Source organism: Podarcis liolepis, assembly GCF_965112155.1.
Source record: "Podarcis liolepis genome assembly, chromosome: 13".
Taxonomy (NCBI): Eukaryota; Metazoa; Chordata; class Lepidosauria; order Squamata; family Lacertidae; genus Podarcis; species Podarcis liolepis.
The window spans coordinates 13,238,030-13,261,483 of NC_139573.1; the positions used below are offsets into that span (position 1 = coordinate 13,238,030).

Sequence of the window (23,454 nt, forward strand, 5' to 3'; positions counted from 1 at the left end):
TAGGGGTAAAGGCAAAATCTAGAAGTTGGCTATATCATACTTGGATGGAATTCATTTTCTTTTGTTCTCTTTCAGTATTTCTACTTTACAGTTTAAAAGAAGAAATTTAAAACTTTTTAAAGAATAAGAATTAGCAGTAAAATGAAAGATTAAATAATGTCAACACACATGTGACTGGCAGATTTGCCTAAAAAAAATACAGGTGCCTAAATGAATACAATGAAGGTGTTTGTCTAATGTCAATAGACAGGGAAGTCTAGTAGGCTGTATATGAACCTAGAAAAGCATGTGGAGATGTTCCCATTTGTCACTATGTGTATTTCAAGAGAGATAAAGCAACTATCCCATAGCCAAAGGGCAGTGAATTGAGGAAGTGGCTTTGGGGGCACCTGGGGAAGATTTCAAGAGCAAAAATCTGTGATTGCTTAGGAAAAAAATGACAATTAACCTAACAGAAAGATAGAAAAGGCAAACAGAACATGTTTTGAACCTCTTTCAGGAAGGGTGATCAACCCAGTAGCTGCCACAGAGGTTGTTTGTCAAACTTCATTCCTCCGCTGATCATTACTGGCCTGTGTTTGACTTGGGACGCAGACATGACATATAAAGCATAAATACTCAATTGACAGGAAAGTGGGTGCTCTGTTCATTTTGTTCTCTATAATATATCATCTTGCTCCCTATAGTCACTATATGCCATGGATGTTTAACAAGTCGATTGGGAACGACTGGTTGATCCCCGGGCGGTTTTGGCATTTCAAGAGAAGGATGGCAACTATCACATGGCCAAAGGGCCCTGAATTGGGGAAGTGGCTTTGGGGGAACCTGGGAAGATTTCAAGAGCATTGGTGACCCCTGCTGTGGTTTCATAGGAAAAGTGACAGCAACGGAATAGATCGATAGAAAAAGGCAAACAGAACATGTTTTGAACCTCTTTGAGGAAGGGTGTTCAGCCCATTACCTGCCACAGCGGTTGAATCTGAAACTTCATTCCTCCCCTGACCATTACTGGTCTGTGTTTGCCTTGGGATGCAGACATGGCATGTAAAGCATGGGCCACAGCATAGACAGCATTGTAGATGTTGTAGCTGTGGCTGGTCATGCTCATTTCAAAGAAAGGACCAGGAAGTTTCTCCAGCTTCTCTTGCCCAGTGCAAATATCCCCCCTCACACTGTCAACAAATCGATTTGGAAATACACAGCCAAATGCCTGTTGCCAGAAGTCCAAAATGAAGCCATCTCCTTTTGGGTTGGAAGGGGTTTTGCTCTTGACAAATTGACGAAATCCTGGTGGATCATTTGAGTGAGTTGTGAATGAGAGAACCCCATGGAGTATTTCTGTATCCCAAGTCCGTTGATAGACAAAAGAAGTGAGCTCCACCTGGGCTGTCATAATCCACACTTTACCTTTTGATTTATTTGAACTTTGTTCAAGTTCTGATAGGTAAGGAAACCACCTAAAGTATGCCCCAGAATTTGATTCTCCATAGAACAACACCACATTGGCTTTGCTATCATTTATTTTGTCATGTATTTTTGCCCCCAGTTGAAACAAACTGTTAATTTCAGTGGCATAAGTCGGTTTGTGACTTCTTTCTATGAAGGCAAAACAGATGCCACTCTGGGAAAAAAGTGGAACCACAGTTTGCACAAATCTTTCTGCATTCTCATCATAGAAAGTAAGGACCCCAATCCATATCCACTTGAAATGCAGAAGCAGAGACAGGATCCCCTTATACTGGTGGGTTTCCTTGGGTGTCATCTGGTAGAAGAGAAGGCCTGGAGTTTTATCATTCATCACTGGAGCAGGGCCATATATGAGCTAAACGTAGTTGTGGTAGGAGGAGAAAGAGACAGAAGCAACAATAACTTTTTTGTATTAGACGTGTGTATTACAAGCATCACTGGGGCAATTTCCAGTTCTGCCTTCCAATCCTTACCAGTTGGGCTGCTCATGCTATTTTTGCTAAGCCAAGCAACAATCACCTGCCAATCAGCTATTATCATATATCACGCATTGGCCAGGCCCAAAGGGACACCTGAAGCAATAATTTATGTGCTATCATTACTTGATTTCTTAACTTGGATTTGCCATTAGCATGGCCTACCTGATTATTTGAAAAGTGCACATTTTATTATCCAAATGTATCGGGATGTGCCTAGTTTCCATGACATGCCACATCTCACCTGTGGAACCTTATAGATATCCAAGATTGTTGCCACATGAAGGGAAGTTTGGGAGTCCAGTCCCCCAATGATGGCTATCAAATTTTTCTTGATGTCACAGATGTAGTTGGGGACAAATGTTTCCAGTGTGGATATGAGCAACATTGTGGCATGAGAGGTCCATTTGGCGTTGAAATAGCTGTCATAGATGTGGAAGCCTAAAGTGACATTGGGTAAGAGCTGAGGGTTTTCGTTGATCTCCTTCACTGCAAATTGCAAGGCTAGTATATGCTGGTAGTTCTTAGGTACCACACTAAAAAGAGAGTTTCGTTTTCTATCAGAAGGGCATATAACACTTTGCAAATTAATCACAGCTCAGTTCTACATCATCCCCATTAGTATTATTTTTTACTGCAATTATTTAAGGTTTTGGGTTTTTTTTCTTGCAGGGGAGGAAATTCTTAAACAGGTATCACTACAAGTGTTTCTCCTATTTGCCTAAAATGGTAGAAAAGGGATGTAGGGGAAAATTCTATTGGAGTGGAGTGCAGAATGTCCCTAATCCACATCTTTAATGCTGGTTTCATAATCTGTGTCCTTTTTTCATTCTCTTGGGGCCCTGAAGCAAAAGTGATGCAGTTATTTACAGAACAATATTACATGTCTTCATATTATACCTGAATGTTTAATTCAGTGGGGGAACTGGCAAAAATTTCTTCAAACTAGTGGAAATCCTCCTGACCACATTTCTCCCACATCATATCTCCTTTGATCCAAACAGTAGCTCTGCCTCTTGGACAAGGGTGGAGAACTGTGGCCTACGGGTGTTGTTGTCCAACAATATCCATTATAATTGATGGACATTCTTGGCTGGATCTCATGGAGTCGAACAACCACTGCACGGCCACAGTTTATCCACCCCTCCTCTAAAATTAATCTCCGCAGTGTCCAAAGAAGGAAACAAAACGTAGAAGTAAAATTATCAAGGTCTTACTATAGCTCTTCAAGCAATGTTGGTGGGGGTTTTTCGGTGAAGGCTATTGAACTGGAGACGATGATGCTGTGAGAGGCTATGCCACCAAGGATGAGGTCTTCTTCCTGATGATACTGATGAATTGGAGTGTATGGATCATGGACATGACATTTAACAATGGGAGGTTTGCATATTGCATGAGGAAGTAGAGTCAGCAACAAGAGCAACAATGCCACCATCTTTGGCACAATCTTTCCCTACAAAAAGATCCCCCTTGTTATTTTACAGCTTATGAGACTGAAGTAGTCTGACCTGATTGGCCTATTAGTCTGTTCATATGTCTGAAATCCATAATGTGAAAACTGGTGAAAAAAATAGTGATGACATTGATGGATCCTTGCTGGTTTCTGATTCCTAAGCCTAACTGTGATTGCTGGAGGTAATATATTTTTGTAAGGCTTCTCCAACCTTGTATCCTTCAGGTGTTTTGCACTCCAATTCACAACATTCAAAGCTGGCTGCAAGTGATGGGGTTGGGATCCACAACAGTCCAATGACACTAGACTTTGAAAGGCTCAGTTATAATACCTTTCACAGACTTTCTCATTAGCTTGGACAGTGTACTTTGCAATTCCTTGAAGTGCTTTGACACAAGGGAACATTAATTATAGTTCTTTGTATAATTAAAGGGAAGACAGTCATTTGTGTGTTTTTCTGAACAGAAGTTTTCATTTCCTCTTAGCTGCATATGGCTCTGGCTTACAGTAATAAACAAGATGGAAAACAATACTGAAAATACAACCCTTTGGTCTCAAGAGAGGGAGGAAATGAATATGTTTGATGATAGCACTGGCCTCTTGAAATTCTGACCTGGAAAGTTCTAATATTAATAAATGTTATAAATGTTATAATATTATACGACCTGAGCCTACGATGGTGCTATTCACAGCATTAATACACCTAAAGGTCTAGTTTTTCTCATAGCTGTAGCCTTCGGATTCAAACAGAAATCAAACATTTATGCTTTAAAAGAAAAGAAAAGAAAGCTTGCTGCTTTCTAGGTCACATCACTGCAAACTCTCAACTCTAAACACAGGCTTTGTCCTTCCACCCAGATGATGGAGGGGCTCCAACCATTTCTTCTCCAAAATAGATCCCACTTTCCTTTGTTCTCCCAATGGCCCATCACCCAAGCAATCACCTCAACACAGGAAGGCAGCCTGGCTTATATTTTAACACTTTCTGGATCCAGGGATTAGAAGGATCTGACATGCAGCCTACTTTCCCCCATTCCAGCCCAAATTCATAACCGTATATAAAATACACCACAGCAAGAACAAAAATGGCAGAATATGAGCTGTTCAAGTACAATAAATGATTTTATATCATTAGAAAGAGTAATATTTGAAGGTAGCAGATCCCTGGTAGTAATTTTATTCCATTAGATGTATCATAATGTGACCCCAAAGCTCTCCAACAGGGAACCTACTGCCCTGCATGAAGGTTTCAATATGGAGTTCCTTGGAGTCTCCTGACCTTCTGCATCAACAGTGATAGATGTGCTGGACTACTCTTTCACTATCTCTAACTCACTTTGAGTAGCTCTTTCTAATTGGCTCTCCAGGTCTTTCTTTGTTTCTCATTGATAACCTCGTGTTCAGTTCCTTGTCATGCTGTTCCAGCTTCATCAGCAAATTTGATCAATGAGTTTGGTATCATAAAATGACCCCTTCCCCTAGATTCCTCATTTAGACAATGTGACAATGTCATGGACGCAAATTTCTAGCCAATACAATATAGGAAAGTGAAACTCATGCATTCTACAAGACTTCCTTTTAAATAATCAATCCCTATTGTTTAGTTCAGGTCTCAACCAAATATTGTAGAGCAGATGTACCAATATGGAATACTCAGTTAATAAAGAGAAGAATTCTGGCTATGCTTTTATCCTGATGCCCAGGAAGTGTTGGGAGATACATGTACATGTAACCTACCTATGAACCTCTAAACATACACATATAAGAGGTGGCTCTGTTTTGTAAGTCAAACACATGGTGCCCTTCAAATGTGCCTAAACACTTCTAAACTCAGAAATTCACAACAGAGAATTTGAAAAGCAAACTTTTATTACAGTAGGGTGGTGGGTAATGAGGTTTCAGCAACTATGTTATAATATTGCAATGTAATGCTTTCATGGGTATATTTTAATTCTAATATTCTAATTCATTCATACTCCATAATTTCAAAAGAGAAGAGTTCATTCAAAGGGGAAAAGAAAGTGGTGAAACATAACCCCTAGTTACAGAAGTTTCTATGGCTTCAACCACTCGAGGGAAACCCCATGGGATCACTAGAAGTGGGCTCCTTCTTCCTGCCCAGTGCCCCCTTCCCCAACTTAAACTGGTGTCTTGAGTCTTCCTTAGTTTGAGACGGATGGCAAAACATTTTTACCCAGATTATCTGTCAGGTTTAGAGTTTTGAAGAAAGCAAGTGGGGAAAAAAGATAGAGTAGGTCCTTCATAAACCTTATAGTACTCAGTGTGTTATTTTTTGTGACTGTTGTTATGTGCATTTTAAAAAAGATTTCCACAAACGTATCCTAAAAAATCTCCACTAGAATGGGGCAGGATATACATTAACAGCCACATGCAGAAAAGTAAGATGGGATTAGACATGGTAAAATTGTTACATCTCTAGTATGGAATATTTGTGGGGAAGCCTATCAGGGCAGAATAGTACAGTGCCGAGGCCTAAGAAGAACAAACACAGAGTTCACAGTGAGCAGGTACAGTAGATCTGGAATTGCTGAAGATGGTGGACTCAGTATGTTGAAAGAGGGCAAGTAGTGGAGATTTGCAGGTAATAGGCATCTGCAAGGCCAACCTGATCTGGGTGTGAAATCCATGGCCCTGGATTGGGCTGGCGAAGGGAACAACGGCCCTGCACTGTATCCATCCACAGAGCAATTTGGGGGCAGGGCTAATATTTTATTGGTGTTTTAAAAATTCTGATTAAAGTTGGAAGCAGGCAGATGAAGGAGACACACCATCTCCTTCCCACTTTGACTAACATCAGAGGAGGGTTTAATCCTGTGCAGTGTTAGGCTGAAGAGGATTCTGGGTGCTTCTTTTCAGAGATGCATACAAATCTCAAAAAGTACATAATTATATATGGACTAAACACGGTGAGACGTAAATAAAAGAGAAAAAAAGAGAAAGAGAAAATTTCTTCATGTTTTAGGTTATATAATTCTTCAATCTAATCATAGAACGGAGAAACATGTTTATTTTTCCCAATTTATCAGTATCAGTCTTTTTTCTGTGGTAAGGGCATGGAGAATCCACTCATATTATTCCATGCACTTTGTGTATAATTCAAGAGGATATTTTGCTCTCTAAATCTAAAGTTGTTCCACACAGTTCTGTGGATAGTTTCAGTTTCCTTCTGCCAAAAACCTTTCAATATAGGATTATCCCTATTGCATCTCCAACATGTAGATACCTTAGATAGCGCTTTTTAAAGGAAACAACATGGGATCCAGTATATTCTAAATATTATTTCTTGTTGTATGAGCCTCAGTTTAAGGTCCACAGACACCCTTGTTACAGCATTAAAAACAGTGTCCAACTGTGTGGTCAAAACTGAGGTCTCTAATTTCTTATTCCAACCCTCCCTCGATACCTGTATATCAAAATAGTTTGCTAGTAACAAAGATTTATATATGTCAAGGGCCACCTTTTTTGTTGCATAAGAATCAATCAACTGCTTCAATATATCTGGAGATATTTGCATTGAGTATTTGTAGGCAATCTGTATTTGTCTCTTAAAATGGAATATGTATAAAATTCCTCCTCTTCATTTATTAGCTGGTCTAACGTTAATATACACTGATTGATCCACCTCCTCCCAAAAAACATTTCTTTCCCGATTATTAAAGATGGGTTTCCCCACAAAGTCATTTTGTTGAGGAAGAAAGGGTAAAATTTATATTTTTGGGACATGTGGTGCCATTACGTTAGAATTAAAGTGTTTGTTTCAATAGCATATTGAGTATTAATGTATTTAGACTCAAGTCCTGCCCATCTTTCTAGAGGTGCTAGAAAGGAATATTCCAAAGCAGCCCCATTTGGACAGTTGTTTTCAGTTATGGGTCTCCAGAATTGTGTACCTGATAGTAAGTATGCTTGGTGGTACAATTCTAAGATTCGGATTCCAAATCCTCTTCATTTTATCCGTATTTGCATTTTTTGCATAGATATTCTTGGAAACTGAAGAGCTCTAAAGGCATTTTCTAAACAAAGATTTGATTTTGAGAAAGAATTGGTTCGATATGTGAATTGGAATTTCTCTTCAGATATAAACGAGTCTATGTATTATGTTCAGTTTAAGAAAATTTTCTTCTTATTAGGTGCTCCTTACTGTTCAGCTGAGGCTTCAGCAAAATAATGTAACATTTTGGGCAAAAGATGCAACCCAACAAGCCAGCACTGGAGGCTAAGATAGAGAAGATCTCCACAGCCACCATGTTTTTCCCCTTTGTGCTCATGTAGGTAGGAACAAAGGATAACCAAACACTGCAAAAGACCAACATGCTGAAAGTGATGAACTTGGCTTCGTTGAAACTGTCAGGTAATTTCCGGGCAAGGAAAGCCACAGTGAAACTGATAAACGCTAGGAAGCCCATGTAGCCCAAGACACAGTAAAAGAAGGCCACAGTCCCCTCATTGCACTCCAGTACAATTTCTTCAGGCAGCGACTTCATGTCAAGATTAGGGAATGGAGGAGAGACCACCAGCCATACAGTGCAGATGAGTGCTTGGATAAGGGAGCAGGAGAAGACAATAGAGTTTGCCAGTCCCTTCCCCACCCACTTCCTCATCCGGGATCCTGGTTTTGTGGCCATGAAAGCCAGAACCACAGTGATGGTTTTTGCCAGCACACAAGAAACAGCCACTGAGAAGATGATGCCAAAAGCAGTTTGTCGGAGGAGACACGTCACCTTGTCAGGATATCCGATGAACAGTAATGCAGAAAGGAAGCAAAGCAAGAGGGAGATGAGCAGAGCGTAGGTGAGGTCCCGGTTGTTGGCTTTCACAACGGGAGTGTCCCTGTGCTTCACAAATATTTCCAGTACCAGTGCTGTAATGAAAGCAAAGGAAAGAGCAGAACAGGCTAAGCTGAGGCCCAGAGGTTCTTCAAAGGACAAGAAGGTTGTACGCCTGGGAATACATATAGTCTTATGTTTGTTTGGATACTTTTCATCTTCACATTCATAGCAGTCATTCATGTCTGAAAAAGAAAAACATGGTTCTTCAATCCAAAAAAATGATCAACATGCCACTCTGCCTTCCTCTATTGTTTGTTTCTTTCAATATTTTGAACCAGTTTTTAAAAATTAAAGTTAGATCTTGTGAATACAAAAGCATATAAGGAGTTCAAAACAATTAATATTGAAAATGATGAAACCATGTTGAATACTGATGGTCTTAAAATTCAAGGGTGGGCACAGATACACTTCCTGATCTACATACAGAAGCAACTCAATTTTTCCTGTCACTGTTTTTGTTGCTCCCACTTACTTACTCCTTCATTAAAGAGTGATTGTGTAATTCAGTTTTTGCAGATTTCAACATTCAATGACCTTTCAACATCTTTCAACTGTTTTCTGGATTTAAGTATTTCACACTTCTCCATACATTACGGCACAATTCTCTGAAGTTTCAGGGCATCAAAATAAATGTTTAAATATGTTACCAGAAAATAAGTGGTAAGTGGTAAAATATTGTTTGTAAGGGAAAAATAAATGTCTAAGCACATTTCAAGAGAAAATGCAGGAATTAAGTATATAATAAATTAACCGAATAGTGGGCAAAAGTATGTGAAAGTAAAAGGGATTCTGCCATCTCTAGTCAAAGTGTCAAAACAGCTTTCAAGGACTGCTGTAGAAGATGATTTCACAAAGAAGGACAAACACTATGCCAAGATGATGGTGAAATGCAATCCTGCCATAAATTAAGACAGCATAAAGTGTACCAGATGCAAAATGCATTCAGGATCAGGGCTGCCATTGCTTGAGCTACTCAAAGCTTGTCAGATAGAAAACAAACTTTTAAAATAGTGTTGGGGTTACACCACCCTTTTCATTAGCTTAATTTAGGTTGGGTTTCCAAATCATGTGACCAAGCTGAATAGCCTTCATGTGTTGTATGCTAAGTATACCCTCCACCCTGGTCTCAACCCTATATGATATTTCCAGCTGTTACAGAATGCTCATTCTGGCTCATCTGAAAATCCACTTTCTACTAATCCTGTTCACCCTGGTGGAGCTTGCTATAGGATTCTTCCTTAATAATAGCATTCAACATCACAATTTATCACACACACACATACCTTCATTAGGTCCCTCTTCTGCTAGATTTCTAAATATTTCATAAGCTGTAAAAAGGAATCTTGGTGATTGCATAATTTTATATGCATGTTCTCGGATTAGAGGCAACAAGTTATAAATATAGACAGTAAATTTCTTACCCTCCTGGTCTGAAATCTTTCCTTCTGGACATGGGATGCAATCGTAGCAGCAAAATGCTTCCCCCTCCTTCACTTTCCTGCAAAAACCAGGGCGGCAGCTCTCAGTACATACAGAATTAGGCTGTGTCTATTACATAAATAAAAGAGAGAGATGTATAAAATAAGTGGACTCAAAGAAAAGCTAAAAGGGGAAGCTCTTCCTTAAAAGGGATTTGCAAAAGATCAACAACATTCATTTCCGCAATTCACTTAATAGGTTGTTTCAATTCCAAATTGGACTCATTTTCTGACATTTCCCATTGACACAATGTGCAAACTCCAATAAATTGTTGTTTTTTACAGTTACTGTTGTGGATAGTAATGTTTTTAACATCCTCTTTAGTCAGGATTCTGACTAGGTATGCACACCTCTTTCTGCCACAGTGACATTGTGGTGGTGTCACTTAATGCAAAGTTGACATCAGATAGAGTTATACACCTGCTATTCTAAAATCTTGAATTGTGGGATGCATAATCTGCCTTGTGAGGTCTACAAATGTGTCAAAAATTCATACAATTTTTTTAAAAGGAGCCACCGTTTAGAAAGTGTTGAAAATTGACATATGGACCCCCCCTTTTTTTACAGAAATGTTTATTTTACTGTAATATTTATGCCTGCAAGCCATATGTTTGCTTTCTAATTTTGGTGAAAACCACTGATGCAATTTATTCAGGCTTCTCAAAAATGACATGCTGTCATTGGCTTGGCAAAGGTCAGAGTGGTTCAAAGATGACTAATGTTTTAATTTTTTATTATTTTTATTTGTGAATTCTGAAAAAGTAACAGTTCAGCTACATGATTAATGTTTTCCTTGCCCATTAAAGAATATGGGAGCTAGAAGCAACCATCTATTTTTTAAAAGATCTTTTTAATTAAATGAAATATTTTGTTTAAAATTCAATCCATGTGGTCTGATCAAAAGTGTTTTTGTGCAATGTGTATTATAGCATCCCACATTCTTGCCTTGGGTCTTTTAGCAAAGCCACAATAGAGAGACATTGCTCTCTATCCAGGAGATGGTGGCATCTAAGCTATTCATTTGTGGGCTTAATATCAGTATTGAAGGAGGAGCATTCAGATGCCCCAGAGAATGATTCATAGTGATAGCCAAGGGATACTGAGGTACAGAAGCGGGTAAGGACTTCCTTGTTGATGATATTGAACAGACTATATTAAACACCAATGACTTTACATTGTTCTTTTTTCTGTCTAGGAATATAACAACCAGAAGTTATAGGGATTAGGTTTTTGTTACGGGGGTTATGTGAAAGCTGATGTCACATCATGTTTCTTCCTTCTCTCAGCATTGTTATAAATATAGGCACAGATGTGTGGCAGCCCAAGTATTTGAGATACTATCTAGGTTGGCCCATTCGGTGCAATTTGCATTTATATTGTTATATGCTACATCAGGCTCTGAGCAGTGAGAGAATCAGGACTTAGATTTCCTTTTAAGTAAGCTCAGTGGAGACCACAGAGTCTTGAGCATATATGGCTTTATTTAAACATTCAAGCATATGGCTTTATTTATACTAGTTCTGCAAGCTTCCCTTTATGTGTTCTCCTCTCACTGATGCAGGATCCCAGGATCGGAATGGGAACCAGGCTTGAATTCAGACTGGTCCTCCAAACTCATAACAATATATTCAATAGAATATATATGTCAGGGGTTCAGGAGCAGAGACGCAGAGAAGGGAGGAGACAGAGAGCGAGGGGGAGGAATACGAAGGAAGGATGAGTGGGGATGACGACCCGAGATCACCGAGCCTGTCTAGCGAGTCCGAGGATTCCCAGAAGGGAGCGCCAGCAGCCAGAGCAAGGGGGGAGAGCAGGGGGACACCCCAGGAAGAAGGGTCCAGAGAGGGATCAGAAAGCAGCAGTTGGAGATCGGGACCCACGTTCCCAGCCGGGAGCAGCGGGGAGAAAGGGGACCAGATATCGGGCTCCGGAGACTTTCAGAAGGAGGGAGGGCATGAGTCAGGAGTAGTCACGCCCACCTCGGGGAGCGAGGAAACGATCAAGAGGAAAGTGGAGAGTTGGGCGCGCGCGCCAAGTTCAAATGTAACGGAAGCTGGCGCAGCCAGCAGCCCAGAGAGTGAACCGAGTCCCAAAGCCCGCCGCAAGGAGGCGGAAGGGTCAGGGGGGTCCGCGCCAGAAGAGAGTAGGAAAGGAGAGACCCAGGGGGGCAGGAGGACCCAGAGACGGAAGGAAAGGCGCAGGAGGTGGAGCAAGGCTAGGGTATTAAGCTGGTGCGCTAGAGGCGGAGACTCAGACGGGTCTTCGTCGTTCTGACCTAGAAGAAGTAGGGCTGCACGTTGCAGTTTGGAAATGGAACCTGTAATCCAATAAAGACTCTTTGAAACTGAACGCTGGCTGACTTGGTCCTATGTGAGCTGGGACTGGGCGGCAGCCCTGACAGTAAGACCCGTCACTCAAGCTTCTGACACCTGATACCTCGCAGCGGAGACAGAAGCAGCTGGAGGAGGGGATCGGTGTGTGGGAGCAAGCTCACGACGGTTGGCAGAGATGACGGAAGCAGAGAAAGTTTCAGCGCTGCAACAGGCAGTTACCCAATTGAATGCGGAGGTACTGGCATCCAAGAAAAGGGAGGAGGATGTGGCAGCCGCCTACCGAGATCTCCACGCCAGGTTTGAAGCATGGGTTAAGCATGGGCAGCCAGGACCCAGACCGGAGGGGGTTGGGTTGGCACGGAGAGCAGGAGGGCTGGTGGCTCACTTCGATGGGAATTTACAACAGTACCCCAACTTTCGAGCAGATGTGATGTGCGCACTGCAACTGCTGGCAAAAGACTTTAGAGATGAGCAAGAGAAAGTGGGGTTTATACTGTCCCATTTGCATGGGGATGCGAAGGCGTGGCTGCGCAATTTGTGGAGGGATAAAGATCCGGCGCTTCAGAGTGCAGATGCCTTTATCAAAGCGATGGATGCATGTTTTTTGTCTACCATTGATGTGGATCTTGCCCGACGGGAGATTCATGGACTGAAACAAGGGAGGGCGAGCGTCCGACAGTACCACGCCCGCTTTTTTGCGCTGGTCAGTGCATTGGAATGGGACCGGGACTCGCCCCCAGTCAGGGACCTGTTCTGGGAGGGTCTCAGCTCTGCTGTGAAGGATGAAATTGCGAGGGGGGAGAGGCCCCGAAGCACGCAGGAGGTGGTCCAAAGGGCGCTGACGGTGGGGGTGAGGCTGGAAGAACGTCCATGGTGCAGAGATGAAGGACGTGGAGGGCGCGAAGCAGCGAGAAGTTTCTCTTTCGTTCCAAGGGAAGCAGCGCGTGCGCAATCCACACCTCCGCCAGGAGGGGGAGTGGAACCTATGGAAGTGGGAGGCGCCAGGGCTCAGTCAGCTAGCAGAGCCTCTGCACCGACAGCAGTCAAGACTAAACCTCCTAGAGGGACCAGGAAGTGTTACATATGCGAGAGCCCTCAACACTTGGCGAAAGAGTGTCCCCAGAGGAGCTCCAAGCACACTGCAGCCTCCGCAACGGTGAAAGTGGCCACACAATGCAGCGAAGCCCAGCAGGGAAACGACGATGTCTGGCTGGAGACAGAGGCACTGGGGCCCAGCCAGACGCATCAGTGAAGCAGTCCCCAGCGATATTGCAACCCACGGACCCCCTCCCACCCAAACCAGTAGTGCAACTCACAGCGTCTCTCCAGCTACCCAATGGAGTCACCATCGAAGTGCCGCTTTCTGTGGATTCTGGAAGCAACGCAGACTTTATAGCACAGGATTTTGTGGAGCAGCACGCTATAAAGCTGCTGCCTGCCACTCTGCCCCTGCAAGTCGTCACAGTGGATGGCAGAGAGTTGCTAGGGGGGCAGGTGGTGAAGCAGACGCCACCAATGGTGATGCAACTTGGTAACCACAGGGAAGTCATCAGTTTTAATGTCACCCGACTGTCGGACACGCCCATTGTGTTGGGCATGAGTTGGCTGGACAGGCACAGTCCAACGCTGGCTTGGTACCAGAGACAGCTGATCTTCGGCTCCTCTTACTGCGCAGAACACTGCATCCTGCCCAGGCAGGAGGGGGAGGAGGAGGACTCACAACTGCAGTTGGGAACGTTGCAAGCAGTTCCCCACAAATACGCGGACTTTCTGGAGGTCTTCTGCGAGAAAGAGGCAGACAAGCTACCACCGCACAGGCAATATGACTGCAAGATTGACCTCCTGCCAGGGGCGACGCTGCCGAAGGGGAAGCTATATTCCATGTCTGAGGACGAACTACAGGAACTCAAACAGTTCATCGATCACAATTTGCAGCGCGGTTTCATCCGGGAGTCCAGCGCAGTAGGGGGCAGTCCTGTTTTCTTCGTGAAGAAAAAGGACACGCCCCAAAAAAGATTGGTCGTGGATTACCGCCTCTTAAACAGAATGACCAAGCCCTCCGATTTCCCTATGCCCAGGATTGACGACCTGCTGGCGACGGTGCGCAAGGGACGCGTGTTCACCAAGTTGGACCTGCGAGGAGCGTACAATCTCATCCGTATGAGGGAGGGCGATGAGTGGAAGACAGCCATGTTCACGCCTCTGGGCACCTACGAATATAGAGTTATGCCTTTTGGATTGCAAAATGGCTCCCACGTTTTTCAAGCTTTTATGCATCACGTGTTGGCGGGACTCCTCTACAAGAAGTGCGTCTGCTTTCTGGATGACATCCTGATATTCTCTGACTCGCAGCAAGCACACGACCAGGACGTTCGGGAGGTGCTGAAGAGGCTGCAGCAGCATAGACTGTACGCCAAACTGGAGAAGTGCCAGTTCGACACGACGGAGGTGGATTTCTTGGGTTACAAGCTGTCGGACAAGGGGCTAGCCATGGACAGCGCCAAGGTTCGTGCGGTGTTGGATTGGAAGAGCCCGCGCAACCGGAAAGAGGTCCAGAGGTTTGTCGGATTCGCCAATTTCTATCGCAAGTTCATCAAGGGGTTCGCGATGCAGACGGCAGCTATTACGGACACGCTAAGCTCCAAGAAAAAGAAATTCATCTGGACGGAGCAGGCGGAGCGGTCCTTTCAGACACTCAAGCGTCTCTTCGCGTCGGAAGAGCAACTGCTGCATATCGACCCCAGCAGACCGCTGAGGGTGGAGACAGACGCGTCCGATAGAGCAGTGGGAGCGGTACTGCTGCAGAAGGACCCGCAGGGGGTCTGGAGGCCGGGGGCGTTCTACTCCAGAAAGCTCAGCAAGTCGGAGCAGAACTACACCATCTGGGATAGGGAGCTGCTTGCCATTCATGCAGCTTTCAAGGCGTGGAGGCACTTCCTGATCGGCGCCAAGCACACGGTGCAGGTCTGCACGGACCACAAGAATCTGGAGCACTGGCGCACGGCTCGGTTCCTGAACCAGAGGCAGATCCGTTGGGCGGAGTTCTTTGCTGACTTCAATTTCCGAATTGAGTACGTCCCGGGCGACACCAACATCATGGCGGATGCCCTGTCCCGAAAACCGCAGTACCTCGAAGAGGCGACGCCAGCGGCGGCCATGCACATCTTCGCGCCAACAGCGTGGGCGTGCGCTTCAGCCACAGTAGACCTGGATGCGGTGCGAAGGGCGTTGACGGACGACTCATTCGCGCAGGCGAAGATGGCAGAGGTGCACAAGGGCACGGCGAAGGGCGACGAGTTCCAGATACGAGACGGCTTGCTCTTACGTAAAGGGGCCGTCTACGTGCCGGGAGACGAACTTCGCGCCCGGGTACTGCAGCAGCTGCACGACGCACCCACGGCCGGGCACTTTGGCACAGAAAAAACGGTGGAATTGGTCGCAAGAGACTTTTGGTGGCCCAGACTGAGGGGGGAAGTCGCGGACTACGTCGCGAGGTGCGACACCTGCCAGAGGGCCAAGCCGGTGCACAAACCACCGGCGGGACTGCTGGAACCGCTGCAAACGCCGTTTGAACCATGGGAGAGGGTGGCCCTGGACTTTGTCACGGATCTACCCAGCTCGAGAGGCAAGACAGCTGTACTAGTGGTGGTGGACTTGTTCACCAAGATGGCACATTTCATACCGTGTGCGAAGGTGGCCACGGCAGAACAAACAGCCAAATTGTTCATAGATCACGTGTTCAAAGTGCACGGGCTGCCACGGTCTATACTGTCCGACCGCGGACGCCAGTTCATCTCGAATTTCTGGCAAAAGCTGATGGGCTTCCTGAACGTCAAGATCAACCTGACATCGGCAAGGCACCCGCAGACCAACGGGCAAGCGGAGAGGGTCAATGCCATCATGCAGCAGTACCTGAGATGCTATGCCAATCAACAGCCGGCGACGTGGGTGGATTACCTGCCGCTCGCCGAATTCGCCTACAACAACACGAAACACGTATCCACAGGGGTGACGCCGTTCTTCGCCAACAATGGGAGGAATCCCAGAACCTTCCCGGGACTGGACAGAGTGGGGGAAGGGGAACCACAGACGGCGGACGCTTTCGCATCTGAGTTGCAAGAGGTCCACGATCAACTCAGACGGCAGCTGGAGCTGGCGAAGCACGCATACAAGGTCCAAGCTGACAAGCACAGGCGAGTTGGCGAGGAGATCCGAGTGGGAGACTGGGTCTGGTTGGCAGCCCACGCGGTGCCGACCCGATCGTTAGCCAAGAGGAAGCTAGGGCACAAGCAACTCGGTCCATACCGAGTCGAAGCGCAGATCAACCCGGTGGCTTTCCGGCTGGTGCTACCAGAGGGTTCCAGGATGCATCCGGTGTTCCACAGGTCGGTGCTCACTCCCTACAGGGCACCGCACAGGTTCCAGGAACCAGGAACGGCACCGAGTCAGTCTCCGGAGCGGACGGAGGTGGGAAGATTGCCACAGCAGGACCCCATCAACGAAGTCACGGAGATTTTGGACTCCAGATGGGGGGAAGACGGAGTAGAATATCTACTAGCAAGGGAGGGCACCCGGGCCAGTACTAATAGCTGGGTGCCGGACTACGCCTTGGAGGAACCCCTGCTCAAGGATGAGTTTCATGCCCTTTTCCCACACAGACCTATGCCAGCGGGCTTCTTCGACGACTGGTTGTTCACGCCCACGCTTTCCTCCAGCACGTTCCATGGCTTCGACTCGGAAGGGGAACCCGCACCGCGCACACGTTCCCCAGAGGGGTCACCGGAGGGTTCGGCGTCCGACAACTCGTATTGGTGGGACGATCGGCCAGAGGAGCAGTGGCGCCGGAAGTGGCAGGAGACACCAGGTCCAGCGACAGACGCAGAGACGGACATGGACGTTTGCGGGGAGGACCTTGGTTTCGAGCACGGCGGCACCGAGATGGAGGCGGAGGAGACCACCGTTGACGAACGCGGGGAGGAAGACTCGGAGGTCTTCAGTTGGCGGCCAGCAACGGGGAGCGAACTGTATCCGACATTCACTCCCGTGATGACGGAGCACCCACCAACCACCCTTGAAAGCGGGGAGGGGGGAAGGGGGGGCTTCGAGGGGGGGATGGATGTCAGGGGTTCAGGAGCAGAGACGCAGAGAAGGGAGGAGACAGAGAGCGAGGGGGAGGAATACGAAGGAAGGATGAGTGGGGATGACGACCCGAGATCACCGAGCCTGTCTAGCGAGTCCGAGGATTCCCAGAAGGGAGCGCCAGCAGCCAGAGCAAGGGGGGAGAGCAGGGGGACACCCCAGGAAGAAGGGTCCAGAGAGGGATCAGAAAGCAGCAGTTGGAGATCGGGACCCACGTTCCCAGCCGGGAGCAGCGGGGAGAAAGGGGACCAGATATCGGGCTCCGGAGACTTTCAGAAGGAGGGAGGGCATGAGTCAGGAGTAGTCACGCCCACCTCGGGGAGCGAGGAAACGATCAAGAGGAAAGTGGAGAGTTGGGCGCGCGCGCCAAGTTCAAATGTAATGGAAGCTGGCGCAGCCAGCAGCCCAGAGAGTGAACCGAGTCCCAAAGCCCGCCGCAAGGAGGCGGAAGGGTCAGGGGGGTCCGCGCCAGAAGAGAGTAGGAAAGGAGAGACCCAGGGGGGCAGGAGGACCCAGAGACGGAAGGAAAGGCGCAGGAGGTGGAGCAAGGCTAGGGTATTAAGCTGGTGCGCTAGAGGCGGAGACTCAGACGGGTCTTCGTCGTTCTGACCTAGAAGAAGTAGGGCTGCACGTTGCAGTTTGGAAATGGAACCTGTAATCCAATAAAGACTCTTTGAAACTGAACGCTGGCTGACTTGGTCCTATGTGAGCTGGGACTGGGCGGCAGCCCTGACAATATAGAATAGAATTCAATAGAATTCACTTCTTTAAGTTGTCAATTAATACATTCATTTCCAGTGTTAAAGGAACCGTATAGAGACTGTGCATTCAGCTTATAACATTAATACATAGCTTGTTCTATCTTTAATCTTTAGTCCAATCCAATTTTATAAAGGCTGAAGAATGTATAATGAAATTATCTTTGTATGTTATGTTAAAGTGTTTAAAATCACAATTGGCTGATGTTCACATCCTACCTGGTTAAACCAATTGTGCCATTTTATGGCTCCCTCATTGATGGTCAACGCTTGCTGTGGAGGAGCCAGGGAATCCACCCCTCCTACCTTCACTCTCTGAAAGGATTGGTTGGAGAAAACGACCCAATTGGTAATATCAAATCCAGCCAATATCTCCCCATTCTGGTCCAGGGAAATCTTATCCCCAGCGCTGTTGTTAAATGAGATACCCCTCAGAAAATAATGGAGCTGGATTGAGAAAGAAAGAGAAAGTATAGAAAAGGCTTCAATTTAGCAAGAGATAACTATGATGTTCACTTTTTATGGCAGGTTTCCAAGTATCCATTTTGGCGGAAAGCAGATTTATTTTCATATATAGCCAGGTATTTCTCACATTTGGAAGTTCATTTCAAATTACAGATTTTTAAGATCTCCTGCAGCAAATACACACACACTAATAATTTATTAGTGGAAAGTGGGTGCTCTGTTCATTTTGTTGTCTAAAATACATCACATTGCTCTCTATAGACACTATATGCTATGCTACGTGATATATTATTCCTTTTATACACCAACTTCAGAGGTAAATGAGAAAACAATCCCATGCTCATCTAAGTGTCGGTTTGCAAGCCCCCTCCTCAGAGGCTGGACCCTCTCACTGTCCTCGGAGCTTGCTTACCGGTAACCTCCTCTGGCTGACATCCACTCAGACCAGGGAGATTTTGATAGGCGACATTTTCCCAAGCGTGGGTAAAATGCACAACCCCTCCCTCCTGCTTCCGTAGGGGAATGAAAAGTAAGTAAGAAATCTATTTACATGATGTTTATTTCTGACATTACAGCACTAGAGAAAAACACGTCCTTTCAGTTCAGTTCTAGCACGTCTGACAAACTTCCTGAACATGTGCACACGGAAGGTTTCAAATTATACTCTTCACAGAGACTTATCCAGCCTGTGAACTTCCTGGGAAATTCTTCTTTCCCACAGATAGGCGCATCATGTGATGTCAACAATCTGGTTGTCTGTAGCTGTGATGTTTCCATATACTGACACTAAGCGGTTACTATTAATAGTTGAAGAAACAGGTTAAAGAAGTAATGGTAATAAAGGCAAAGTCTAGAAGTTGGCTATATCATGCTTGGATGGAATTCATTTTCTTTTGTTCTCTTTCAGTATTTCTACTTTAAGTTGAAACAATTTAAAAGAAGAAATTTAAAATATTTAAAATAATAAAAATTACAAAAAATCCAGTTTTTGAACCACCAATAATAATAATAATAATAATAATTCGCAGTATAATGCAAGGAGATTAAAATACGGCAACACCCATGTGACTTGCCTAAACAAAAATGTTTTAAGCAGGTGCCTAAATGAATACAGTGAAGGTCTCTGTCTGATGTTAATAGACAGCGAAGTCCAGTGGGCCGAAAGTGAAGCTAGAAAAGCATGTGAAGAAGTTCCCATTTAGCTCTATGTGCATCTCATGGCCAAAGGGCAGTGAATAGAGGAAGTGGTTTTGAGGGCATCTGGAGAAGATTTCAAGACCATTGCTGCACCCACATTGCTGACCCCTGCTGTGGTTGCATAGGGATAATGACAGTTAACCAAATGGACAGATAGAAAAGGCAAACAGAACATGTTTTGAACCTCTTTGAGGAAGGGTGTACAGCCCCGTACCTGCCACAGCGGTTTTTTGTGAAACTTCACTCCTCCCCTGATCATTACTGGTCTGTGTTTGCCTCGGAATGTAGACATGGCATGTAAAGCATGGGCCACAGCATAGACAGCATTGTAGATGTTGTAGCTGTGGCTGGTCATGCTCATTTCAAAGAAAGGACCAGGAAGATTCTCCACCTTCTCTTGCCCAGTGCAAATATCCCCCTTCACACTGCCAACCACTCGATTCGGAAATACACAGCCAAATGCCTGTTGCCAGAAGTCAAAAATGAAGCCATCTCCTTTTGAGCTGGAAGGGGTTTTGCTCTTGACAAACTGACGAAATCCAGGTGGATCATTTGAGTGTGTTGTGAATGAGAGAATCCCATGGAATATTTCTGTATCCCATGTCCGTTGATAGACAAAAGAAGTGAGCTCCACCTGGGCTGTCATAATCCATACTTTACCTTTTGTTTTTTTTGAACTTTGTTCCAGTTCTGATAGGTAAGGCAACCATCTAAAAAATGCCAGAGCATATGATTCTCCATAAAACAAGACTACATTGGCTTTGCTATCATTTATTCTGTCATTTATTTTTACTCCCAGTTTAAATATATCGTTAATTTCAGTGACATAAGTAGATTTGTGACTTCTTTCTATGAAAGCAAAACAAATGCCATTCTGGGAAAACAGTGGAACCACAGTTTGCACAAATCTTTCTGCATTCTCATCATAGAAAGTAAGGATCCCAATCCATATCCACCGGAAATGCAGTAGCAAAGACAGGATCCCCTTATACTGGTTGGCTTCCTTGGGCACCATCTGGTAGAAGACAAGGTCTGGGGTTTTATCATTCATCACTGGAGCAGGGCCATATATGAGCTAAACATAGTTGTGGTAGGAGAAGAAAGAGACAGAAGCAACAATAACTTTTTTTTGTTAGACTTGTGTATTAAGAGCACTGTTGGGGCATTTTCCAATTGGGCCTTCTAATCTTTGCCCTTTGGGTTCCCCATGCTAAGCCCTTTTTGCTAAGCCAAGTGATACTCACCTGCCAATCAGCTGTTATCATTCATCAGGAACTGGCTAGGCCAAAAGGGATGTCTGAAGCAATAATATATGTGCTATCTATACTTGATTTCTTAACTTGGATCTGCCATTAGTGTGGCTCACGTGATTATTTGAAATGTGCGCGTTCATTTATCAGAATATATCTAGATGTGTTAAATTCCCGTAAGTTGACAAAGAGATGCATATCTCACCTGTGGAACGTTATAGATATCCAAGATTGTTGCCACATGAAGGGAAGTTTGGGAGTCGAGTCCTCCAATGATTGCTATCAAGTTTTTCTTGATGTCACAGATGTAGTTGGGGACAAATGTTTCCAGTGTGGATATGAGTAACATTGTGGCATGAGAGGTCCATTTGGCATTGAAATAGCTGTCATAGATGTGGAAACCTAAGGTGACATTGGGTAAGAGCTGAGGGTTCTCGTTGATCTCTTTCACTGCAAATTGCAAGGCCAGGATGTGCTGGTAATTCTTAGTCACCACTCTAAAAAGAGAGTTTCATTTTCCATCAGAAGAGCATGTAACACCTTGTAAATTTATCACAACACGGTTCTACATCATCCTCATTAGTATTATACTTTACAGCATTTATTTAACTTTTTTTTAAAAGGGAAGAGATTGCCTTTAAAATGTCCCTGATACACATTTTTTTAATGCTGGCTTCATCATCTGTGTAGAAGTCCTACCCTTATTTCATTATCTTGGAGCCCTGACGCAAAAGTGATACAGTTATTTACAGAACAATATTACATGTCTTCATATGATACCTGAATGTTTAAATCAGTGGGGGAAGTGGCAACATTTTCTTCAAATTTGTGGAAATTCCTCCTGATCACATTTCTCTTACAACATATCTCCTTTGACCGAAACATTCATTCTGCCTCTAGGTCAAGGACGGAGAACCGTGGCTCTCCAGATGTTGTTATACTACTATGTCCATTATTATTGATGGAACTGATGGAGTCCAACAACCACTGCAGGGCCAAAGTTTAGCCACCCCTCCTCTAAAACTGATCACTCCAGTGCCCAAAGAAGGAATCAGAATACAGAAGAGAAATTATTCAGTTCTTACTCTATCTCTTCAAGCAATGTTGGTGGGGGGTTTTCAGTGAATGCTATTGAACTGGAGACGATGATGCTGTGAGAGGCTATGCCACCAATGATGAGATATCCTTCCTGATGATACTGATGAAGTGGAGTGTATGGATCATGGACATGGCATTTAACAATGGGAGGCTTGCATATTGCATGAGGCAGTAGAATCAGCAGCAAGAGGAACAATGCCACCATTCTTGGTACAATTGCTCTGTATAATCAAAAATCCCCCTTGTAATATTACTTCTTTTGAGATGGAATTAATTTGACCCAATTGTCCTTTTAGCCTGCTCATATGTCTGAAATCTAGACTGTGAAAACTAGAAAAAATAAAATATTGATAGCGCTGATGGATCCTTGCTGATGGTTTCTGATTCCTAAGTCTAGCCGTGATTGCTGGAGGTAATATATTTTTATCAGCCTCCTCTAACCTTGTATCCCTCAGATGTTTTGAGCTACAGTTCACAGCATTCAAAGCTGGCTACAGGTGATGAGGTTGTGATCCAGAAAAGTCCAAGGGCACCAGACTTTGAAAGGCTCAATTACAGTACCTCTCACAGACTTTCTCATTAACTTTGATACTGTACTGTGCAAGTCCATGAGGTGGTTTGATAAATGGAAACTTTAATTATAGTGCTTTTGATAATTGAAGGGTAGACAGTCACTTGTGTGTCTTTCTTTATGGACGTTTTTATTTCCACTTAGCTGCATAAGATTTTGAAGAAGAAGAAAAAATACTGGAAATGTAACCCTTTGGTCTCAAGAGAGGGAGGAAATGAACGTGTTTGATCATAACACTGGCCTCTTGAAATTCTGTCTTCTCCAACATGGAACAAATTTTTAATTCGTTGGCAGTGCTCAATTTTACCTCTTGTTATTCTTGTATCCCCCTTTCCTTCTCTCCTTTTGTCATTTTTTCCTTGCCAAAATTTAAACAGTTGTGCCACAAATACATTATTATTTCCCCCTTTCCCTTTCTTTGTGCTTTACAAATAGGAATATAATTTAAGGGCGGACATACTGATTCTTGCCCACCACCCCAATCTCTAAGTGGTGGTAGATTCCTGGGACTTGAGGCGCTCAGCCAGGATTTGTGTTTTCTTTTGGAATGAGGCACAGCAGAGAGTTTGGCATTTTTAGGATATATGGTTTATTTACACATTATATACGTCCTGAACTGAAGGGAAGTTCTGTCTGTCTCTGCACATGACTGTGGCATTATGGGAAGTCTTGCTTCTAAGTTTTTCTCTGGCATTAATGGAAGTCTTGCTTCTAAGCTTTTCTCTGCTTCTGTACATACTGCACAACCCATTCTAAATACCAAGACATTCCCTCATTTCCCTAGGATGTTCAGTTCATCTTAAGTTCATGAAAAGATACGCTGACTGACCTGTTCTTAATGCATAGTTGACCACATCAACGGAACACGATTATTATATTCTTTCATGCTATGATCAATCATTAGTAATTGTTTTAGTC

General features: G+C 44.5%; 1 protein-coding gene across 1 annotated transcript; it reads right to left on the reverse strand.

Annotated features, from left to right (window-relative positions):
- Positions 1–7,523: 7,523 nt before the first annotated feature.
- LOC310691554 (vomeronasal type-2 receptor 26-like) lies at positions 7,524–22,170 on the reverse strand (the record flags this gene model as incomplete). The annotated part of the gene is made up of 6 exons (XM_083471416.1): positions 7,524–8,428; positions 9,668–9,794; positions 18,175–18,402; positions 19,832–20,632; positions 21,073–21,364; positions 21,953–22,170. 6 exons carry the CDS (start codon positions 22,168–22,170, stop codon positions 7,524–7,526), a joined length of 2,571 nt encoding a protein of 856 aa, XP_083327542.1.
- Between the last annotated feature and the right edge of the window lie 1,284 nt (positions 22,171–23,454).